Source organism: Cuculus canorus, chromosome 2, assembly GCF_017976375.1.
Source record: "Cuculus canorus isolate bCucCan1 chromosome 2, bCucCan1.pri, whole genome shotgun sequence".
Lineage (NCBI taxonomy): Eukaryota > Metazoa > Chordata > Aves > Cuculiformes > Cuculidae > Cuculus > Cuculus canorus.
In genome coordinates, this window is record NC_071402.1 from 91,273,532 (window position 1) to 91,298,289 (window position 24,758).

Sequence of the window (24,758 nt, forward strand, 5' to 3'; positions counted from 1 at the left end):
GTTCTGGTACAAAAGATGGTGATAGCTTATCTGCAACTAAATCTAAAGGTAACTTTCTGTTTTAATAAACAAACAAAGCAAACTCTTTGTCCCAGTGTTTTCCATACTTCATCCTTTGAAGACAGATAGATGGGAAATACTGTGAAAGCAGAGTACATAGAAGTCTATTGTTGAACTATTTTCTTTGGTTGTCCTTGTGGGAAATACACTGTGGAGGGAGAGGGAATTGTAAGATTAAGGAGTTTCAGGCAGGATTTGCAGAAGCAAAGGTATGTTTGAGGTACAAGGTGCTGGGAAAAGTTAGCGTACAGGGAAGGGGGTAGAAAGATTCAGTCCTGCAGACTTGTGCAGCTTCCTGTACTGACAGGAATACTCAGTCCTGTTCGCTCTGTTATTGCAAGCATTATGTCATCTTTGGAAGGGGCCTGGGTGGACCTCTGTCTTTTCATTTCCTGTTTTTTGGAGAGTGGTATTTTCATGGCTCTAGCGTGTCCTTGACTTTTCCACCAGGCCACAATGTCTCCCTTGGAGGCATGCTGACCAACAAGCGAACATATCTACCTAAGATCTTTGAGAGAAGTTAATAACTTCTTACCAAACATATTTATTTGTATCTTATTGGCCATTTAGCAAGAAAGTCCACACCATTTGGAGACACTTCAAGAAAAAATATTTGCTTAAGAGCAAGAATGGGAGAACTGTAAGCTCTCTCTTATGGAAATGCCTCTGACATTTGGGAAGTCCTTTGATGAGAAATAAAGGGATTTTTTAACTAGTTCTTGTTACTGCTATTTGCTTAGAGTATCTTAGATGAATTTTCTTTAATTAACGCATGGCTTGAACTAAAACAACACCTTTGTGAAGAGCTGTCATGTTGCAACTGTGTTTCACAGCACAGAGTTGTGTGCTCTGACTTAAGCAGCTAAAGATTTTATTGATGACACTGTAGGATAGCCGACATATGGGCCTCTATGTAAAGGAAGTAGTTGATCAAGGATATATCTAATTATTCATTTGTTAGCAGCCTGATTTGTTCTAATACTTTCTTGGATCTGAGTTATGGTCAGATATTGAAGATGACGACCGTAGGGTGCCTGGAAATGCAAAGCACTTTCACCACGCTTGCTTCAATATGTTGTCATGTTATAACTATTATATTCATTGTCACTAACCTGTTTAAATATTTGAGAACAAAGCGGTGTGGTTATATAAAACTTTATGCAAGAAAACACAACTCTCAAGATCTCTTTTAAGCACTGCTGTTGTCATCTGCAGTCCCCTTTGATCCCGACCACATATCTGCATAGTAGCTCTGAGGGTCTGTGAACCATTTCTCCCTTTCTCCCTGTTTCAGATTGCGGCTGATGCTCATTTGAACAGTTCAGAGCATCTCTTTGAAGAACCATGGTGGTGACAGTGGCTGATCAAAATCCAAATGCTCAAAAACCTAGTGGGGGGAGGAAACCCATATGTCAGAATCCAGGCACAGCTTGAATCTGTTACTGGAGGAAAAATAGGCTAATGTTAGGGCACTGGCTGGAAATCAGCAAAACAGGATTCAGCTCTTAATTTCCCATCTAACCACAGAAGGACTGTTCCATTCTTCCTATTCCTTAGTTCTACAGGTGAAAATTGATCTTTTCTTTCACGCAGAATCATCATTAAGTGCTGGGATGATTAGGCAACCTGGTCATGGCAGGAACTCAGACGGGTGCGATTGGAGACGTGAGATGGGAATGTCCTCTGAGGTGTGAGTGATTCAGCCCCAAATGATGCCTATTTGATAGGACAGGGTATGGTTGTGTTTGTTCTTTGTAATTCCTGAGTTACTTTGATGTTGAAGCAAAGAGTGTGTTAACTGAATCACAGAGTAGCCTCACAGAAGACAACACTGACCCTTTGGAGTTACTCCCAGCAACATAAGCTCATCTCAGCATGTCATTATAATACAGCTCTAATCTGGAGAGTTGTTATGGGAAAGCAGGTCTTACCCTATGGATCACAGAGCTTCTCAGCGGGTCTCTGTTTTTCACTTCTGACAAGGTAAAGAGGATGTGAGCTGGAAATGCCTGCTCTTCCTGCAGAATTGATTCAACGATTTACTAATTTACAGCTCCTGTAAAATGCTGTTTATGGCATCAAGTCTACAAAACTGTGTTTCAGGGCATGATATGGACCACTGTTGATGAATATTCAGTGCTGGAATCCTGTGAGGGAATGGATACTGTCTGCATTTAGAAATCCAAATACCTTGGAAATGAGTATCAGATATTGCTAGTGGGAGAAAAGTGTAGAAGTCAACGTTTTTCATTTTTGGGGTTGTTTCTATACAATGAACCTGTAATTGACATTATACATAAGTTTTTGCCTCTTCAAATGTAAAAATGAAGGGCAAATACTAAAAAAGCCTTCTAATGATAAGGCTCAGTTGTGAGGAATGTTTCTGGCATTAACCTAATGCAAAGGAAGAGCCTATGATATCTGTACGCTTTTGTTCTTGGAAAGGGTTCCTCCAGTTGCTGATGACACTGTCTGACTGCCCAAATGAAGTGATCCCCCAGGAGCTTTGGATCCCAGTCCAAGCAGTCAGCTGGGAGTCCTTACCTCACCAAGCAGTGCTCCCCATAACCAAGCTTACTGCTGAATGACCTGTGTAGGGAAATAAAAGGGAATTCATGTGAACCTTTTGACAGAGCCCCATTTAGGGCTGCTCTAGGAAGACTAGGCTATGCAGAAATACTGATATATGTCATAAAAGTAACTTGTCATTTCTGTTTTTAGGGAAAGGATTGAATAGTTGTTTGTAGAGTCCACCCTCATAGGGCCCCGAATCAAAAACTGAGGCCTTTTGGCCCTTTCGTGATGCAAATAGTAATTTAAAATATACATCTGGCACAGTGCAAAGAGAGAACATCCAACATCTGTCACATTCCATTATCTCGCCTTGCTGCTATTAGGCTATTATTAGTATTTAAACTAAATATATCTTCCCACAGGCTGCTAACCATAATACATCATTCAAGTACCCGTTCCTTTTATTGCCACAAACTGTTCTGAGCATCGCATAAATGAAACTGGAATATCACTTGATGGACTGTTATCATATTTTATTGCTTTATTTTATTTCAAATGGGAGGAAACAAAACTTGCCAAATGTTGTCATATGGTTTGAAGAAAATGAAATGGATTTCCCTATCGTTTTGGGTGAGGGAAGTGAACAGAGGCTTTTCTAATGGAGATCAGCTGCAGGCATCTGGTTCCACACTAATGAGGGCCCATATGCTGTCACTGATGTATCGGTTTTGTCTTGGGGTGGTAAGACTCTGGAATGACTGGTTTGTTTTTTTTTTTTTTTTGAAACTGTCTTTTATAATTAATTATCTCCCTCTTCTATCTCTTCAAAGCCGAGTGAAATAAAGACATCGTAAGAGACTAGAATTACTCTAGGCAAGAAGTTAGCTTAGAAATGTTTCCCTCCCAAGTTGAACGCTGTGTTTCCTCTGGGAGCCTTTCCCAGCAGTTAGAAAAAACTGCCCAAACCCTTGAGTAGTCTTTTGAAATAAGTCATATTTTTAATCCACATCAGCACAGTTTGCAGCTTCTTGCCCAGAGCTAGGAATGGTGCACTTCACTAGGCTGCCACAAAAGATGCTCACAAAATATCCAGCCTGCATCAACAGTTTGGCAGGTGCTCACACTATGTCTGTCCCCATACATCAAGCAGTACCCCCTTATGTTCCTAGGTCCTAATACAGGATCATATGCATAGTTGAGCACAGAGGTCTCAGGCATTATTTTGGCCTGGGAGCACATAGCATCATCTCAAATAGTTCCCGAGACGGGTGGAGACTAGTGGCAGTCCTAGGGAGTAAGGTAGTAGTGATGTAGACATGAGCCTTCCTTGCCTTGGGGCTCAGTCCCGGAGAGCAGTGCCAACAAGATATAATTTCAAAGCAGGGAGAGTGAAGGTCCTGCGGCCCTAGGTGCATCTTTAGGGGCTGTCCCACCACCCCAGCTCGATGAGACAAAGGGTAGCCACGGTGCTCCAGCTAGAAAGCTTGGACAGAGACATGTGAATGCAACTGTGCAGCTTCTGGTGTCTGAGCTGTGGCATTCAGTTATACCGAATATCTATAAGGTACCTGGACGTGACCTTTTAATTGCCTGTTTCCAAGGCTGTTCTTTTTTTTTTTCTGAAAGAGTCCCCTGGCACAGTACAGAATAAGCTATTTGAAGTTTGCCATGTGTCAGTCTAATAGTGAAGTATCAATAAGGTACAGAGACTTTGTTCTGAACGTGACCATCTGCACAGTACAAAAAGGGGGACGTGGCTCTGGAGCTGCTGCAGCAGCTCTCTCCTCTCCCCAAAACTCCTCTGAGCTGAGCTGTCATTTCAACGCAGGCAAGGTACTTGGTTTTAAGCTAATGCTATCTTCTAGCTGACATTATTTATTTATTGTTTTACATTATTTATTATAGAACTATGCTTGTTAAATATGAAAACAGTACCAACACATTAGGGGTTACTCTTTCTACCCCATGCAAGTCACACTTTTACACGAGGAAAGACTCACACAGACCCAGACCCACTGTCCAGGTCCCTCCCAAATGGCTTGCAGGGTTTGGGGCTGTCGAGGGCAGATTCTACCCAATTTTCAGAGCCACAAATGCAAGTCTTCACCTACAGTTGTGCTGAACTAAGAACTGGGTATGGTGGCAGTGGGGAAGCCTCGGAGGAGATGGTCAAGGACAGGAGAAGGCACCAAGCTGCCTGCTGCACTCCCTCAGCTGCCCAACCCAGGAGGGCGATATCCAGCAGGGTCAGGGTGGGATGAGTGCAGGGCCACTCGCTTTCTGGTGTGAAATGGCTACTGAGCCTAATGCAGCAGGGCACAGTCTCTGACATTTATTTTCGGAGGGTGTTTAGGGACTATTGCCTTTGCAGACTTACCCCTGTGTGCAACTATGTGAGTTAAAGACAATCAGAGTACAGCTGCCTCTACAAAGGGATGCTGCTGGGAATAGCATTTGTATTTTCAAATTTAAATAATCTGGTAGTCCTTGCTGTGGCATCGTGCTATGTGGGTCTACCCAATTTTATTGAAAACTGTTGTTGAAAAGACACATCTTGCACAGTGGTCAGAGCAAAGCTCATCAGACTTACTTTAAACAAGATTTCAGAACTCTTTTTTTCCCCTAGTTTTGTTCTTTCCAGGATATTTTCCCAGTCCCATTCTACAATATTTGTCAGCAATTTTTAACAGCTGTTCTTTCCTTAATTGTTATTATTGGTCTTGCTTGGTTTTTTTTTTTTTTTTTTTTTCCAAAGCAAAAAGTGACAACCAGGCCCTGATATCTCAAAAATAAGCTTTTTATTTGTCTGTGTGAAAATGTGTAATATCTGGGGTAAAACACCTGAACCCCATTTTTATCATGTTGAGGTAGAGGTTATTCACTCATTCTAGTTAACTAGCTAATGCAGAGTCCTGTGCTGTCTTAGGTATCTTTCTCCCTTCAAGAAAACATGAAGACTTAAAACAGAAACCTGTGTGTGTCGAGTGCATAGCTTTATAATGGATAGACTGTTTGGATTAAAATCTTCCTAAACTTTTGAAGTTTAACTTCCACTTGACAACACACAGCACATTCTGAAGTACTAATTGTATTTGAAACCATTTATGATTTTCCAGCTTTCCAGCTTCTTTACTCAATTGCAATGGCTTTTACGAACTTGGGGAGCTCACCATTTGAAATACCCACTTGCATAAGGGCAGAGGTGGCAGCTCCTACAAACTTTGAAGAGCTTCTAATGCCTGAAAGAAGGCTATTCTGTTAATTTAGCCCCTTCTGTTAATTTGCCAAGGTTTAAAGTGGAATTGGCGTAGCAGAAAAGCTTTCTGCTTCCATGCAGCTCTATGAAAAAAAGAACAAGCGTATATTAATTCCATACAAAAATGTAAGGCAGAGTTAGGGTTATTAATGCAAGCTTATTAACTTAAAGCCTTAGAACTTAAATAGATTACAAGATACATCTTTGCTATTGTTGTTACCCCTGGCAGCTGTATTCAAGCTAGAAGTAGACTCTTACCTCATGTTGGCTAACATATTTCTACCTTTACTGACCTTTCACTTAATTTTTATGTGTAGAATTGGGACTGATGTAACTGCCTTTCTGGTTTACTAAGCCTAATTCACAGCCCATACAGAGCAGATTTTGCTGTTTCGCTTTTATAGTTGATGATGTACTTTCCTCAGTTTTAAACAGAAAAAGCATTACTAGCAAAAATAAAATGCAGTGCAAATACCAAGAAAAGAATCAGAGAAAAAAATTAATTATATGATATATTAATACTTATTTAATTGCTGCCATTTCAGGTCAGTTTCCCTTAATATTTGATACTGTTGATTTCAAATAAACTTGAGGCTATAATTGTTTGCACATAAGTATATCCTTGATAGAGTAGAGGTGGTGGCCAGGGTTGGAACAGAGTTGGAATTGTTTGTGAAATGCATACTGGGACTTACTTCGCTTTCAACAGTTTGCTTTTGCAAGGATAGTGGTCCAGTTGTGTTGTTGAATTAATATTTATAACCACTTTTTAAGGCGTTCTGATCTGGGAAATCATCATTGCCTATTTTTAGGTGAGATTTCTAAGTAAAGAAAGTAGTGGTTTGGTATGTGCAAATAAGATGATGTTACTATTTTTCAGCTGTCTCTGCTTGTAGAGGAGAAAGTAAGTTCAGAAAGTGAAAGGAAAAAATTGAGCTTTCATAGCAAATACTGTTTTTAGCCTGCTTCAGTCTTTGAACTAAGATTATACTCAACCACTCTTTCCCATTTCACAAGCAGACTTTGGAAACCAATACACTAAAATTAGGAGGCATGTTTGCATTTTCAAATTCTCCAAGTGCAGCACTGCAAATAGTCTGCTCCAGCTATGTCATTATTGTACAAGACAGGGGTGGTTTTTTTTAGAAAGCAAACGTCATTTTTTATTACTTACAGCTCTTCCACGTTGCTTTAAAAGAATACTTGCTTTTGCTTAGCAATACAAGTGCGAAGACAGAAGCTGCCCTTACTGCAGTGTCCTTGCTGACCCCATAAGCGCAGGAGCCTGGGTTTTTCACGGGCACTTTGGAAAGTCTGTCTCTGGCAACTGATAGTTCAGCTGGAGGGAAGGTGGCAATGCAAGTTATAAACATCAAATGTCCTTTCTGTTTTCAGGAGACAGAGAAAGGATCAATGGAACAGTAAGTTCTATGCTATATTCAAAAGTATTAGTCCTGAAAAAAATTGAATTCAGGGTTTATCATTCTGCTAGAGTCATGTCATCCTGGTACCTGGCATGTTGTACACCTAAGAGTATTGACAAAGGTTTTGTACTTATCTTTTCATGAATACCGATGAGATGGTGTATTTTTAGACATAGTCATGGAACCTCTCTGGTTGTTTGGGTTTTTTTTTTCTGAAAGCTTCCAGCTAAAGTTAAATTAACTCCCTACCACCTCAGCATTTCATATGCCTCATAACTTGTGCATAAAACAACGGAGAAACCTAATGTGCCTAAATTAGACTGAGGAAAGATTTCCTAACTGAAGACAACCGAAACCCCAACAAATCCTTTTTGACTAGAAGTAGGTAGCCTAGCTTTTAATTGCATACAACCTAAACACTGGCACTGCCAGAAGAAATTAACTGCTGTAGTTAATCCTCGCTGGCACCACGCCACACCTTGGAATGGGAGTCCTGTGGGGTACAGGCTCTGTTAGCGAGCACGTGCGCAAAACATTCCCCATGAAGCACTGAGCAGGAGTGGGGTTTTGAATACAGACTGAAGTTTGGCTCCTGGGCAGAAAATTAAATAAGGATTTTTCTGGGGGAAGTAGGAGGCCTCTTTGAATGATTCGGGTTTTTTTTTTTTTGTCAGGAAAAAAGGAAAAAAAAAAAAGAAAAAAAGGTTTTATTGCTAATTTGCCAGAGAAGGAAACTTCCAGGAACAGACTCGAGTTTCTCCACTTTGCCACCAGATGTCCGTCATGAGCAGGGAAATCCGATGACCTGAACGCTACCCAAAAGCCTGTATCCACAGCATTCTGAAGCAGTGACAGTGAAAGGAAAGTTTGAGTGAAAGTACATGTTACCACAGAGTTTTGGATGGTAGATATGAAGGCTCCTTGGCACGCAAAAAATTCTGCCAGTAGCACTACAATATATGTTTAATTAACTCTTAAAATTTGCGTGTCAGCCTGCAACTTTTTCTGAATACAGAGCCTTTGCACTCCTCCAGACTCTTAGGTATTCAGCTTTCCTCCAAAGTCTTAAAATCCTCTGCAGAAACTTGTCCTTTCTGGTGGCAGGAATATCTGAAACCTGCCTCTGTACGTGACCTCTGTAAGGAGACTTAATTCTTTCACCCCTCAGCGAGTTGCTGAGTGATGCAGTGACTTTCTCAGGTCTGATACCATTAGCTGAAACCCACACCTCTACACGTGAGGGGCATTTCCAGGGATAAGTAGTCTATATCTCTGGGAGGCACTCCTGAAAAAAAGTGAGAGACTTAAATTAAACTTAACAAAATATGCAATGACTTCCTAAGGAGGGTGTTAGCTTCCTGGATACACAGGGGAACTTAACTGAAGAATAAGGTAACTTTACACGGAAGTACTGGAAGGTTTGCTGTGTGTCCCTGTCCCCAGATTGTATCAAACTCAGCTGTTCAGGTGCTGCCAACTGTTATTACAGCTGCTATTTATTGCAGTGACCCCAATGCAAATGGTTATATTTCAAGTATTTTTCTTTCAGAATAAAAACGTAGGTGATATGCATTTGAGAATCAGAGAAGCAGAAACACCCAACAGCTGCCCTGGAGTTTAACATGGTCTGTTGTTAAACGTACACTGTCTTTGCTTGACTTCAAGAGAGCCAGGGGACACGTCTTATGGAAGAGTTCATTCTACAGAGACAGCTGTATAATGGGTCACTTCCCTCTGTCAGTGTCTAAACAGGAAATGGGGGTTACAAAGCTTTGCTAGAGACAGAGACACAGACTACATCCAAACAGGCTTGGAGATAGGGAGGTGAATGGCACAGTAGTGGCTGCTCCCTTCCCTTCCCACCTGTGGGATAAGTACCTGCCCAACTGACAGCAGGGCTCCTGCGCTTCCTCTCAGTCTCCAAATGTCCCTCCTAACGTGGCTACAAAATGCTTCCTAGATGTACTGAGTGGGACACAAGACAGCTTGGGCACTGGGCTCTCCTCCTGGGAGCCTGGGTGTTCTCAGCAGGATCTCACACTGCCTCGTGGAAGTTCACCTCACTATGTTCGCCTCCTCTCTGGGTGTGATATCTCCTCACCTTGTTTAATGACAGCCAGCCCCATTGCACTAAGCTGAGAAAAAGGGATAAATGAAGCACCAGAATGAAAGTTTCCCTGGACCTTGCCTTCCTCAGTCCTTAGGGGATGAAACAGACCTCTTTCATGAAGGTAATGGGGTCCAGTACAGTAAAAGAAGCATGTTGTGTCCATGCTGTCACATGCACCCTCAGTGTCAAATTCTGAGTATCTTCACAAACTGCAAAAAAAAGAAGGGGACAGTTGCAAAAGCCCTTTCCATGCTCTTCCCTCCCACCCCCACAATATCTATATTCAAATCTCCTTACAGATGCTTTTTTTTCCTTCCAAAACAAGCTTTTAAATACCCAGTGTTACACTGTCCTTTGATGGTGCAGTAAAAACACTGATCTGTAGCCTTTCTTTCACATAAGTGAACACTTGGTGTAACCTCCATGTCTGAAAATAACATGTTCTGTCTTGAATATTCTCAGCTGTGTCTCTGGGAAACTGAATATGAGCTTATTGCCAGATTCTGATTCTAATAAAGTTAATGGAAATTTTGCCAGTGACTTCAAGTAGTCCAGATATTATTCCCAGGGCCAACTCCTATGAAATTACCCCAGTTCAAACCTAGAGCAATTGCACTGATTTCAGCAGCGCTACCCTGGTTTTATTCACCCAACCCAAGCAAGATCTGTGAAGTCAGAGATCAGCATATGGAAGAGCTGCTTCTTGCTCAACCTAAGCACTGTTATTGGAGTGCTGGATGCTGTGGTTTTTTCTCTTTTATGAAAGGGCTGAAGTCAGAGCTGCAACCTCAAAGCTTTACTTGTAGGAATGGGTATATCAGGGAAAGGGTGTGTCGTGACAGGATGAGGGGGAATGGATTTAAACTGGAGAGGGGAAGATTTAGACTAGACAGTGGGAAGAAATTCTTCATGATGAGGGCAGTGAGGCACTGGTGAAGTTGTGGCTGCCCCATCCCTGGAGGTGTTCAAGGCCAGGCTGGATGGGGCTTTGAGCAGCCTGATCTAGTGGGAGGTGTCCCTGCCCATGGCAGCTGGAACTGGATGATCTTTAAGGTCCCTTCCAACCCAAACTATTCTCTGATTTCACGTTCTTTTGTAGCAGTACAACCTATTTCACAGTGGTCGGGGCAGAGGTTCTTCATCAGTCAGGGCTGGTGGGGGGGTAGCTGTACCTTGCCATTTCACCAGCGCTCCATGCTCAGCTTTGCAACGTATTCCAGAAAAAGCTGTAGGACGCTGCAATCCGTTCAAATGATCGGTAAGGCCTTTTCAGATTTAGGATAGGTAGCGCTCCACCTATCTTTCAGGACAAATATCTTCCATCTAGCAGGAGGCGTCCCTGCGCACGGCAGGGGGGTTGGAACTAGATGATCTTTAAGCTCCCTTCCAAACCAAACTATTCTATGATCTTCTAAGGAGGGGCGGCCGCAATCCTTCTTTTAGAAAGGAACGAGCCAACAGAGACGAGGCGGCCGGTCCCTCGGTGGGTGCGCGGGGAGCAGAGGGGTGCGAAGCGGCGCTCTAACCTGCCCCACCTGCGCCCTCGCCCGCTCCCCGCCCCGCAGAGGCGGCCGCGCCCCGCCGAGAGGCGGGCGCGCTGCTGATTTGCCTTCTCCTGCAGCAGCCCCGCTCCGGACAGCCCGCGGGGATCGGGGCTGCTCGCTCGCTCCCTGCCAAAGGGACGGCTGGGAAAGTTTGCTGCTCCTTCTTCTTCATCCTCCTCCATCGTCTACCCCCCACCCCCCCCACCCCACAGGCAGATCCCGCAGAGGCATGGCGAGCTGAGCAGCCGCACCTGAGCGGAGGTGTTGCGGTGTTTGTCCCGCGAGCGATGATGCGGGGCGGCGGAGGCGAGCGCTGAGCGTCCCGTTTCCCACCCCCCCTCTCCTCCGGGGCAGGGCTGGAGGGCGGCGGGGAGCCCCCCGGGGAGCGGGGACATCGCCTGCCTGCCGCCGGGCGAGCGCGATGCGGCGGCGGCTGCTCTGGCTGTGCTGCTGCTGGGCGCTGCTGAGCGGCTCCTGCAGCCCCGCCGAGCCGCCGCCGCCGCCCGCGTCCTCCTCGGGCTTCCTCTACCGGAGGCTGAAGTCGCACGAGAAGCGGGAGATGCAGCGGGAGATCCTGTCGGTGCTGGGGCTGCCGCACCGGCCGCGGCCGCTGCCGCGGGAGCCGCCGTCGCCGCCGCCGGGGAGGATGACGGCGGCGCCGCGCTTCATGCTGGACCTGTACCACGCCTTGGCCGAGGGCGCCGAGGGCAGCGCGGCCCCCGCAGCCCCCCGAGCCCCGCCGCAGGACAGCGCCTTCCTCAACGACGCCGACATGGTCATGAGCTTCGTCAACTTGGGTGAGTGCCGGGGTGCGGGGGGGCAGAGCGCATCGTCCAGCCTGCATCCCACCGCGGAGCGCTCCTCGCTCCGCAGGGCAGGAACCTCTCGCAGAAGCGAAAAACGAACGGCCTGGAATCTAAAACCTGAGGGGGACAGGAAGGGAAAAGATGGTTTTGTTGTTGTTTTTCTTTTAAACCGTGTTTGTTGTTGGTGGTGCTTTTTATATTCATTTAAACTGTCTCGTTATCTTGCGTGCCCTTGCCCGTCGCAGGGGGTTTGGAATTGCATGATCTTTAAGGTCCCTTCCAACCCAAACTATTCTATCATTCTATGATCTTCGAAGGGAGGGGCTGCCAAAATCCTTCTCCGAGAAAGAAACAAGGCAACCGAGACAAGGCATCAGTGCCTGTCCTTCTGCATTAAACCCACCCTGCTGTGATTCCTGGGCAGCTGAGTCGGGACCGTACCGGAGCATAATTTCGCACAAGAAGGGTCATTGGGCACTGGCAGAGGCTGCCCAGGGAGGTGGTTGAGTCACCGTCCTTGGAGGTATTTAAAAGACGAGTAGACGAGGTGCTCAGGGACATGGTTTAGTGATCCAAGAGGTCTTTTCCAACCTGATGACTCTATGATTCTGTGATTGTGTTCATGTACTCCATGCAAGGTCCAGCAGGGTACATGATGAGGCTGGAGCAAAATATGTCCCGTGCTACTCCCTGGTGTCTCTGTCTCGTCTTTTTTTTTTTTTTTTTTTTTTTTTTTTTGGATATTGTAGAGGGTGTCTGAGCTCGTGTGATGATGAATATGCAACTCTGTGTTGGGAATTCTGATGATTGACCCGGGGAACATGATAAAAATCTGTATCAGTGGAAATCTTGAAGTAAGTTCTGTTAGACGTCAACCTGCTTTCCAAACAGATCATCCTGTCAGTGTGTTACTGAACTGAAGGGCTCCGAGGTGGGCGCTTCAGTGGGAAAACTGTTAAGCTTTTTACTTGAAGGAGCCCCGAGCACTAGACTGCAATTATAAGGAAACAGTGTAATTAGATTCAGCCTAATGTGGAGAATGAAAATATTTCGGTTGGCAAATTGCAGTTCCTTTTTTTAGGAGATTCCTGCAAAGCTCAAGTGTCTCAGCCAGTCTGCTGAAAACTCTGTCTTTTCACTGGCATTTCCAGAGCTGTGCACCAGAATGATGACACCTGTGAACAGCTTGTCTTGTTTTAAAAGAAATACAAGTAGTTGTGCTTTTCCTCATGTAGAGGTGCGATATCTCACTGTGGGAGAGAAACAAAGCCTTCTCATTTAAAATTAGCTCAAGGGTGTTCAGAAGGTGCTGCCATCTCAGAGCTCTGCTGCTTTTGCCTGAGACGTCCTGAAGCCATCCATCAATGAAGCCAGCACGGTCTGTGTCTAGCTCGGACCCCGAGATGTGGGAATACTCTATGGATTCTGAGTCCAAAGGGCAGCTGCCTTTATGCTCCTTTTTGCTATGCTTCTTTCCTCCCAGTCTCTCCAAACCTCTCTGTCCTTTGAGCACACGGAGCTGCTGCCTTGGGGACTTTCAGGAACTAAAATAGGAGCTGTGAGTTTAAGAAGCATGGTGTATGTTGTAGGATGGTGTACGTTGTAGGCAATCCCTGTAGTACGTTTCATTTAAAGGATGTGGAGGAAGGTTTTTGCAAGGGGCTGGGCGATTCCCAGAGGAGCTGAATTCAGGGAGAAATATGAGCGTGCGGTATTTTAAAAGATATTTAGCCTCCTTGCTTTATAAAGCACTGGGAGAGCAGTAGACCTGAAAGTATGTGTTTCTTCTGAAAATAAAACACTTGTATGATTCAAATCGGTTCTGATAATTTGGATCTAGACGCTTATGTAACAACAAGGAAAATTATTCCTGTAATGTTGTAAAATAGTGCGATTGAAATGCTGGTTGTGAGGCTCAGGAAGTATGAATCAACTGCAGAAATTTCTCATCAACTTCCAAATTCCGAGTCATAAACTGTAGTGTCATTTAACGTGATAGTTTGTTACCAGGAGGTTGGCAAATCGATGGGCTGAGACTGAACAGCTGTTTGGCTGTTTTTCATAGCTCGTCTGATATGCTGGGGATTTTGAGGGGTCTTTCACATGTGTACTGATGCTTACTTTTCCACTAAACGATAATTAGTGCCAGAAAACTAGATGAAGCTTGAGATTATAATGCAATATAGAAACCAAAGATGAGATAGGAAAAAGCCAGCCTGTGATCTATCAAAGTGGCTTATCAGATGTAGTCTAGAAAATGCAGCATAAGGTGGTGGGATCACAGCAGAAAGGGAAAATTTCCTGACAGAAGGACACTGACTATTCCAAGGAGGTGCATGCAAAGCAACCCTGAAAACCCACAGCTGGGGTCTCCATATAAGAAAACACTGCCACAATTATTTTATTTGGGGCTTCCTCCATGTGATCAGAAGTATAATAAGTTCTCCTTGGTTAAAATCAGCTTCTGAAGTGCTTTGTTAAATGCAAGTTCAACTATAAAGTCTTGTCTTTACACTACTGAAGGGGCAGCTACCAAAGAGATGTGAGGGGCCTTTAGATTCTCTCAGGATCAGGAGTGTACAGTGATACATGGGTATACCTGGTGCAGGTTGCCTTGAAGACGTGTGGCTACATGCGTGTCAGTGGGAAGGTTATATAGGGGGAGAAGTCCTGCTTTGTCATGAGAGTTTGCAGGTGTTGATGTTCTTTTAAAGTGCCCTGTAGCTCAAAAGAGTCAGTAGTTTGTAGTTACTGCTGATTTTTAAACATGCAGTGCTCTAGCCCTTCCTGACCAACATATGTATTCCTCTGGTCTAGTGGTACAGCAGACGTATTTTCTGTCTGGAGAAGGCTATGCCTTCATGTCTGCTCAGGGTACAAGTCCTCCTTGTCGAGGTCTTGCAAAGCTGAGGGACTTCAGTGAGGTCTCAGATTATTCAGGCAGTGGAGGCTTGTCCCCAGGCTCAAAGGTGATGTCCAGGGTTTCTAGCAGACGCTTAGTGCTTTGTTTTATAAAGCACTTGGAGAACACTATCAGGGAGTATAAATAATTAAAACATATGTAAGATCTAAACCAGTTCAGATAATCTAGATAATAAATTTCATTTATCAGGTTAGATACAAAGGAATAGTTTGTCAAAAACATGCCAACTACCCTTGGTAAACGTTGTCCCTATTTTGAGAAGATGACCCTAAAGGTGTCTATTTCAGGCATTTTTCACTAGGATCAGGCACCCCAAAAGTGCCTGTTTTTTTCTCGTTCCCACACAGGAAGTCCGGGTATCTTGCAAAGATGGAAACATCTGGGGTTTGGATCTCTCTGTTTGGGGTTTATCAGACTAAGCAAGGTACCAAACTCCTGTGGCAAGGGAATGGCTGTAGAGCAGGGCTGTGGTGCTGGGGAGGGTGTTGTGGGTTAACAGGTGTCCTTGTGAAACTGTTCGGTTCCTCTTTGGGAACATCCTTGCTGTAAATGTAGCACTGGCATGTCTTGACACAGCACTTTTGGGGAAAATGACATCTATTAACATTTCCTGTTTGACTAATGCACCTTCCTCGTGGCACCAGATAGGGTTATCTCCTCTTTCTCCATACAAAACAAGCCAGGGTTAGTATGGAAATACTTGAGGTAGTGATGCTGGATTGACTGCACAATGCAGACAAGCATCCCTGTGTTTTGCTGCCGTGGCTGTCTCGACAAGAGATATATCAAGCTTCTCACAACAAACCCCTTCTCCCGCAGTCTGGGGAGAGGGGAGAAGGGTCACTGCTCAAACCAAGTTGGAGGCTAGGGCCAGGGGCTGTGGCAGATCTGAAGTCTCACTGGTCTCCTCAGGCTCATCAGTTCTGATGTTGAAGGGGAGCTTCTCTCCAGCCCATGTTTCACTGGCTGTTGTCTTTAGAAAGTAGTGTGTGCAATGTGTGGCAGCAGAAATGAGACTCTGGAAGACTTTGCTACTCAGCCTGTGGCCAGAATTGTTCCTGGTAGATGAAAGGTGCTGTGAAACAATCCTGTGTCAAAATGGGGAAGAAACTTATCTAGTCCTCACCCATGCCTTATCTTGGCATGCGCACCAAGGGAGAAAAAAACTCCACGTGCTTCCCATAAGTTAAAATGGAATTCATTGACAGTCTTTGTGGGTTTCTGCTGTGATCCAAATCTGGAGCTGCTGTCAGCTGGATAGCTGTGCAGGTAAAGTCTGACCCCATCAAACCCTCCAGGATTTGGTAAGATGTGTGCTTTTGAGGTGTGGTGCCTGGTACTCCACAGCATGGTGCCTTTTTGTAGCAGACTGACAGCGTGGATTCCTTGTATTTCTCTGCTTTTGGAGGGAGGGTTTTCCTCTTTGTCACAAGACACAGATCTCTTGGGAGGGCTTAAAGCAAAAGAATGAGGGGAAACCCAGCTGTTTGCCAGGCAGTCCTGCAGGCAGCCCTCAAGCTCTTCCACGTGATTTCAGTTGGGACCATGGTGAAAAGTCTCTTTTATCTTTGAATCCCCAAGCCCCAGGTAATCCCTGTCTTCCCTGCAAGACTTTACAAGTATCTGCTGGGGTGAAAGTACTCTCTTTCTGTGCGAGGGAGCCGTCCAGAGGTCAGTGTGGGGCTCTCTGTACAAATACTCTCTCTCCCCTTGCCTGTAAAGCAGCAACTTATGGATGTGATGTCTTCCAAACAGGCTTTTAATCTTTTTGGCAGCTGTCACCTACCAGATTTCCTTCTAGGAATGATCATGCACAAATGCATGGCAAGCTTTTAGGTGCAAGCAATGAATGTGCCTTTGCTCTGCATGGGTTTTCACGGGAGGAAGCGGTGCTCTGGCAACCTCATGTGCACTTCCAAAGCAGGTGAATTTTTTCAACTGAAGGATTTGATCAGTCCACCTGTCTCTTTCCTGGTATCATGCATGCTGTCAGGGGATACGAAATTAGGCAACCAAGATGTTTCAGGGAGGTTGCATGATTATATTGACGGGACCATACCATTCATACTGTTATCCCATCTGTTTATACTCTTGGCCACATGTTGTAAAGGTCAAGACATCTTCTCACAGGGAATAACTCGAGTGTGTGATGCTGTGGATCTGGCTGTGCTGCCAGCTGGCTGTGTACAGCCTCGCGTTCTCAGCATGCAAGCAGCATCTTCCATGTGTTTCCAAAGCAGGCCAGTACTAGAAATCATGAAGCTATTGATGTAAATGAGTTTACTGACTTCTGCTAAGCCTTGTATACTGGGCTTCGGAGCCAAGACAGATCCCAAGCGTTAGAGAGCAGCCTTACATTTGCTTTTCAACTGATGCAGCTCAAGGTCCTCATTTATGTCATCTCCTTGAAGCAGTCATAGCTTGCAGGCTGCCTGCTAGTGTGCAGCTGCTTGAGGACAAGATGAAAGAAAGAGAGAATGGTCTTTTAGAAGTCCCCAGCTCCTCTGGATTCTGAATTTGAGGGACTGCAGTCATGCTTCTTCGTGTGGCCAGGAGCCCTGGAAGATGTGTGACTCGCGGAGAAGCTGCTGTTCAAAACCTGCATGGCCGAAAAGAGTGGAAGGTCACTTCTGTGTAGGCAGCTTATCCAGGTCTAAGTATCATCTGGACTAAGAAACTAAACCAGCCCATGTAGCATTAGCAGGGCTGTTCTCCTTCTTGTGAAAGCTATTCAGACCTTGAAAATTTAAACTCTGAAATCCAGGCAAAATGTTGAAGTCTTACTTACAACAACAACAACAACAGAAGGTGATTGCAATTGGAAAAGGTTAGTCTTGCCAAAGCAGTTCTGACTGATTAGTGTAAAATTTTGTATGTGTAAATAACTGAAAAGTTGCGTTTTGAAATACAAACCCAGGTGTCAGGTTGGTTTGTTTGAATTATTTTGGTAAAAATAAAAGCAGCACTTCCGTGGTTCTTTTCCTCCAACAAAGTTGAAGCTAAACTACTTCTTATAAAAAGGTTTTCTTTTGGAAATTTTCTTCCAAATAAACTTGACTTTGTCAGAAAATCACTTGGGTGACTCTGTTGTGGATGTCTTGTGCTGAGCTCCTGTAGGGACTTTTTGCCACAGGCATACACCTCTGCTGAGGAGCTATGGGTCCTTGCCAGCTCTAGTCTAGTGCATTGTGGAAGTGACGCTCTCTCTCTCGTAGTTTTAAATATAAACTTTTAAGTCATGTTTGTGATTTAGGAGGAAGGAAAGTGGTGTCTAGACTTTCCATGCCATGGAAGCACGAGTCTTTTTAAGTAATCTTGCCTCATTACTAACTTGTGGGAGGGTTAGAGGACGGTACGAGTTAGTTTGAATGAGAACAGTCCCATCATGTGCTTCTGCTGTATCCCAGCAGATCCACAGCAGTGCTGTTAAGTACAGTCCACCTACTAATGATTTAGAATTTCCATATGACCATTTATATAGCAGTGTGAAACGGAGAGCAAACCTTATTGCCTGAATGGAAAATTGGCCCATGACTGAGAGATTCCCATTTGTTTTAGCAGGCGTCAGGCCCTAGAGCCTGGAAGACTGAGGTTAAGGACCAGAAAGTCTTCCATGCACTTGATTCTTGGAGGCTGGTGTTGGGTCACATCCACGTTCCCTGTTTGATGGGGCAGTGGTTTTAAACTGAAAGAAGGTAGGTTTACGTTGGATATAAGGAAGAAGTTTTTTTACAGTGAGAGTGGTGAGACACTGGAACAGGTTGCCCAGAGCAGCTGTAAATGTCGCACTCTTTGGAGCATTCAGTGTCAGGTTAGATGAGGCTTTGAGCAACCTGATCTAGTGAACGATGTGACTGCCCATAGCCGGGTGATTGTATTGGATGGTTTTTGAAAGTCCCTTCCAGCGCAAACCACCTGCGATTCCAATTGTGGAGAGGAAGTTTGGGATTGGGATTCCCAGCCATGATAAATCAAGGGTGAGAGGACGTGTGCAAAAACTCTTCAGTGCGTTTTAATTTCCACCTTTTTTTTCAGTCATGGCTAGCAGAAGAGGAGGAGTGGTGCTTCCTGCTGCTTGCTGTGTGGCTGCAGTACTTGCAGCAGTGGTGACCTGCACCAGCACCCTGAAGAGGTGCCCGCTCCCCGAGGAGCCCTGCAGCCCCGTGCTTTGCACCTGGAGGAGATATCCAAGGCATTGGCTTTGGGAAGGGCATGGGGCTGCAGCTTCCAAAGGGTTGTTGCAGAAGAGAAAAGCGTAATTAAAGAAACTGAGCCCCTGTGGTATTGCAGGAGTGTTTAATACGTTGTACTGGACTTTGATTCCTAAAACCTGCTCTGAATTGGGTCCAGTATTTCCTGAACTTCCAGTTACTTAGGCTCTCAGGCTAGGAAACAGCCTTGTAGGGTTGGGTAGATTTTTGTTGTGGGTTTTTGTTTGTTTGGCTTGGGGTTTTTATTTTTTGGTGACGGCATGAGATATTTTTTGTTTTGTTGTTAAGGGCACAAAGATTTTGACAGTGCTGCCTGCAGCTCTTTTCATTTTATGTTGCAGTGTTCATCATAGCACAATGACAGGATTGACTCAGTGGTAGCAACAGTGGGAATTTTTGGCAAAAAAGGATAATGTAGACAGAGCCGAAGTGTTCTGCTAACTAAAACAGTAGCTGTATTTTCAGAGAGCTAGACATGACTGTTTTGATCCAATGTGGTGTTAATCGCAAGAATACATAACTGCTTTCCTATGAACTTTCCCCTTAAAAATATCCAATGATATCACCTGATGTTTTGCACAAACGCTCTGTATAACCAGAATTTAGAACAGCTGGCTCCATATAAACTTGGAATATTCATAGGTCAAATATTAGTGTATAAATAAAAACATTTTGAAAATGAAAACAGAAGCACAGTATTTGAAATATACTCAGCGTGCAGATGTACTTCATGGCTTGAATAGCTTTACAAATTAATCAAGACAGTGTTAACACTTGTTCTGAAGAAGTCAAATTTCCCAATACTAAATGAGAAAGTGTTTTTTGAACAGTATTCTAAAGATGTGTTATTCCATGTGTTTTAATGGTCATTTGCACTGTGAAAGATGTATGAATCGGCTGTTTGAAGACCTCTTAGAAGTAAGATGTATTTGATCAACATAAAATCTTAGCTGTGGCAAACGGAGAGCCACAATTTCTATTATCAAGTGCCGGTTGTAAAATATGCTGTATTTAAAGTGTGCAGACAAATGTTCATGGTGAGTTGCACTACTGTGTGCAGATGCAGTATTCTTATCTTGTCTTTTACTGTGTTTCGTTCATGTGGCGCATACGATCAAGATATTGGACACTCTGTTTGTACAAGGGCTAAGAGGTGACATAATATCTATTGAAGTACAGGTTTTTAGCTGAATACCAGGCAAGAAGGAACATTTCAAAACTGAGAACAGATTAGAGCTTGTGGAAAAGTTGTTATAGTTGCACCTGTAAGCCAAGAGGTGTCAGAAGGTGGAAAGGGCCTATAGTTTTGGTGTGAAACAGAGGTGCTTTCTTGCATCCTTGTGTCTCCTGGGCTTTCCAGACCTCTTGAGAGATAAATCAGGAGAATAAAGTTCTAAGCAATACATCCTAGTCTTCCTACAAGGAAAAAAATCATTCAAATGAGTTAGAAAAAAATTGTGAATGGTAACAGGCACGTACAGGACACAAAAGACTTCTCTGCCTTTGGTTTTGTAAACTCTGCAATAAAAGTTGTTTGGACGTGAACACTTACTGCAGCTTAACTTCTGTATTTTTCAAACTGCATTAGAACTATCTGGAATAAGGCTCTGTATCAGGGAACAAAGAAGTGGTTAGAGCTTTAGTTCCTTATGTTGCAGAGGGCCAAGCTCTCTCTGGCTGAATCCAAATGAACACAGGTCGAAGTGGTAGTCTTTAATCATCAGAAGCTCTGCAAGAAAAAACGAGTAAGTGTTTGCTTTGTCACTTAGCATGAGCTTTTCCATTCATGTTTTTTGTTTTCTTATGCCCACACTGGCCTGGTGGCATGGTCTAGCTCAGCCATGATAAATACACTTCTTATTGTGTGAAGAGGCCTTATTAGCTTTTAATATACTTGTGTTGTCTTCATGATGCCAAGTCTGGCTCCTCAACATGTTTGCATGCAAGCAGTGAGAGGCTTCTCCGCAAGTCTGGAGAAGACCCTTTCTTGCCTTATGAGGGTCACATGCAGAGTCCTGCTATGCAGAGGGATCGCATGCAGTCACTGTTGTGCACCCAGTCCTTACCAGCCTCTGGAGCTTTAAGGATCAAAACTGGCACTGACATCTTTCTAGTGGTCAGCAAGGGATGCTGAGCAGAGAGATACAAAGTTGGGCTTTTAAAATATCAAAATAATTACAAAATCCTGAGTCACGGTTACATATGTAAGCGAGAGAAGATGTGTGCTTATTTTTAACTATGAACTTTATGATGCACTGGTGGGATTGATTTGGTAGTGGTCTTGGTTGTTAAATCTGTTTTTCTCACTGCAGTGTGCATCTAGACTGCACAATTTTGGTGCAAACTAGTAGGAGCATAGTTGTAAAATTTAAGCCTAGTATGAAGTTACTATTTGAAAATCTACCCGAAGGCTCGATCTCCAAGTACAGAACCCAGGTGTTCAACTTAAACAATGAAGCTTGGAGAAGAAACCGTTCATTTTAGAAAAGCAGGAGTCTTGCTTGCCCACAAACCGTCATCCTGAGACTGCATTTCAAGTATGCAGACCCTTTTGCTTAATTATTGTAACATCAAACGTATTCAACATGAAAGGGACCAAGCAGTGGCTATGCAAGATAATGACTTGTTTATAAAAATAATTTAAACAGCATATGAAAAGGATAAACATGCATGTCCTGCCAAAATTCACTGTATGTTCTGCAGGCTTTGGTGATTGTGAATCTCTTGGCTTGCCCTTTCAATTTCTTTTTTTTTTTTCTTTAAACCCACAAAGGAAAAAAAGGCAGAGGGGGGAAGGGAGTGAAAAAAAAATGGAAATGTAAAAAAAATTCTCATATTTAAGCAAGTTCCAACTTACTATGAAAGATAGCTGGAAAGAAAATATGTTTGTTTAACATGCTACAAGAGAGATTATCACTTTGAGATGTCTGTGTCTTGTCTCTTTTGTGTTGTAGTTTTTACACTTTCTTAGTAGTAGCAGTCGTCCTATCCAAAATCATTCCATTCGGCAGGACGTGTAATGAGCTTTACTTACTAGACAACGTAAGGATGCTGCTCTATCTCTTGTCCGGGACCACAAAACACTTCATAAGCATTGACATCTCACAATGTGCTCTGATATAACTTGCTACTATACTCATTTCCCAAGTGGCTAAGCTCAGGCTTGGAGGGCATGGCTGGATGAGAGCTGTTATGAGGTCCCTGAAATTCTTGCTTCCACTCCTGTGATTTAACCACAAAACCACGTTACAGTCCTGGCAGGTGCCCAAGTGGCTCATGGAGTCAGTGGAACAGTAGGGTCTTATTTGATGAAACCCATCCTTCTTCAGGTTACAGCAGTGGTCAGCTGGAGACCACAAGTTCCTACTTGACTTAGGCTTTAGTCCCTCCTGCTGTAAACCTCACTCATCCATGTTGCACAATCTGTACTTTCTACAACCATGCTTTGTTAGGGACACAACTTAAGGGGCTTGCAGACAGCTCAACATGGGTAACACCTCTGAACTCCGTGGGTGCTACCTGAACGTGAGTGTTCACGAGACATCCATTTGTATATGGTATCTACTATTTGCTCTAAGTGTTTGCTTTTGCAAGACAGCAGCTCATCCTTTTGGGGTCTCTGACCCAACAGCGTAGGAGACACCTGGGTGCAGTGGGTGATAGTGTGAGCATGCGGCCAGGCTGTGGTTTTATGTGTGTGTTGAAGTGCAGCTCTTCTACATGGGCATAAGCTGATGTCCATGAGGACCTGAACAAGAAAAATGAAAGTGGTCATGGGCTAGCACATTTTTCACTTGAAACTATTGAGAGCCTCGTAAAAAGTTTGATTGACTTTTGGTGACGACCATGATACTGGTAATGTCCAGACTGCAGGGAAGCTAATAGTAGGTGGTATTCTGAGTTAACTGATAGTTTTGTTGAGAAACTCTGAGGAAAAAAAAAAAAAATTCAGCGCTATGGCTGAAGTCAGTATAATGACTTCTTTATGTTTCAGTAGCTATTGGGATTGGGTCTGCCTGATACTTTTGCTATCGCTAGTCTCTCATAACAACTTTACGGGGTCCCAAAACAGTCTATTGCTTCTGGCAGCCAGAGAGCTGGCAGCTCTGGCTCACTGAGGCTTGAAGAGATAGTTCATTAATTCATGGCACTTTCCAGAATAAACATGGCAAACCTCCTCTGAAATAACAGACAGTAAATCCTCCTTGTCACTCAAGACTGCACATTCGTCTTCAGAAAGGGGCCGTGAAAGAGGCTGTCCATCTGCTAATGCATGAGAAAATAAATAGAAGAAGAATTGAGCATTGTGTCTTACTTAACATGGCAAAGCTTCGGGGTGGGATAATGAGCTTTTCCTCCTGCCCTATCCTTATTAAATGTGGACCTAAACCAAGTAATGCCCACCATACAGACTGTAAGATGGCATAAACTATCATAGCTCTTTGAGAGAGATCCCTAGTGAGAATGACAGTTTTTCTCACTCCTGCTTTGACACTTCGGGAAGGTAGATTTCTGCATCTCTCTGCTTCAGGTCCTCAGGGAGGGAACCCTCTGGTTTCTCTGTGCTGCGAGACTCGTGAAGGTTGCTACAAGCTGGGGTTGCTTGGAGTGCACAGATGTTTTGTGCAGCTTGTTATTTTCTGTGTTGGAGGTTATGAGTCAGATTACTGTTACCAAAATGTTTATGTGAAATCATTTCTGAGTCATATATTTGCATCATATACAACCTGTCTGACAATCAAAACATTCAGTGCTCAGCTAATGATTATACTAAGTTTTCCAACACCCTGCTCCAACATAACATAATTACACGGCAAAGTGCAATACATTACTTTGACAGAGTTCTTCATGCATCTTGTGATGTCAGAACATCACCATTGCTATTATTTGAAATTATCAGAGAAATACAGACTGTTGCATGAAACAAAGTGAAAAATAATGAGAAGCATCCCCTTAGAAACTCAGTACCCTGCAAATGTTCCTGAAAACAGGCTTTTTGGTCCCCAAGAAAACATATATTTCAAGAAGTGGCATAGTGGTTTTTAACCTTGTTCTGTCCAGAGAGTTGCCTGATCAAGGTTTACTGGTGAATTAACAAACAGTTGTGGGTGTTTGTGTGGAGAAGCTGTTTGAATACTAGGATTTGGTAGCTGTCCAGGAGGCTGTTTGGTAGTTTCTGTATAAAATGATTTATAAGATGGAATTTGAGTATTTTTAGCGGTGTGGAAGGCAAAAACTAGTTTGTGAACCGCAACTTAATGCATGCTCTGTTTATCTGTTGTATGAATTTTAGCATAAATAGGGGTTACTTACAAAAATATTGCAAATAATTAGGGCAAACTTTTAAAATTGTGTTTACCTCCAGGTGTGTGAGAAGTAGGTCAGGAGTGTTTGCTGACATGTCCCAGTGAAATCAGTAACTCCTCTTCAGTTGTTTATAATGAAATGGGATGGAGAAAAAACAAAGGACCTCCCAACTCTGTGCTAAGGAAACGGCCAAGGAGCTAAAAAGTACATAGGGGCATAAGGCTGCTTTTTTTTTTTTTTATGTAACTCTCTGTGAAAAAGCATATGGATATCGAAATGGCAAATGATTTTAGGGCTGACTTATCTGAGTTTGGTTTACAGACTTTTGGAATTTGCTTTGAGAGATTGGTTACAAGGTTGAAGGGCACTGGCATGTCCCTCTAGGTGTAAAATATAATTGCATTTAATCACTCCTACTGAACTGGCAGAGTGCAAAGTGCAGGATGGATTATGGCGACATTCTTTACATTCCTAGTGAAAAAAGTATGGACAATACAGCAGTGGACTTCCCTGACTACAAGTGTCTGAACCATGCTTAGTAGTTAGGAAGCCTGCGTTTGGAGAAATAAAAAGCATCTCGGTGCAGTATTAGCGAGCATCATC

General features: G+C 43.7%; 1 protein-coding gene across 1 annotated transcript in view; it reads left to right on the forward strand.

Moving 5' to 3' along the window:
- The first annotated feature begins 11,114 nt into the window (after positions 1-11,114).
- BMP6 (bone morphogenetic protein 6) overlaps positions 11,115-24,758 on the forward strand; it is a 96,731-nt gene continuing 83,087 nt past the window's right edge. Inside the window, exon 1 of the mRNA XM_009564178.2 lies at positions 11,115-11,705. Within this exon, the coding sequence (XP_009562473.2) occupies positions 11,330-11,705 (376 nt within the window). The 5' untranslated portion in view covers positions 11,115-11,329. The remainder of the gene's footprint in view (positions 11,706-24,758) is intronic.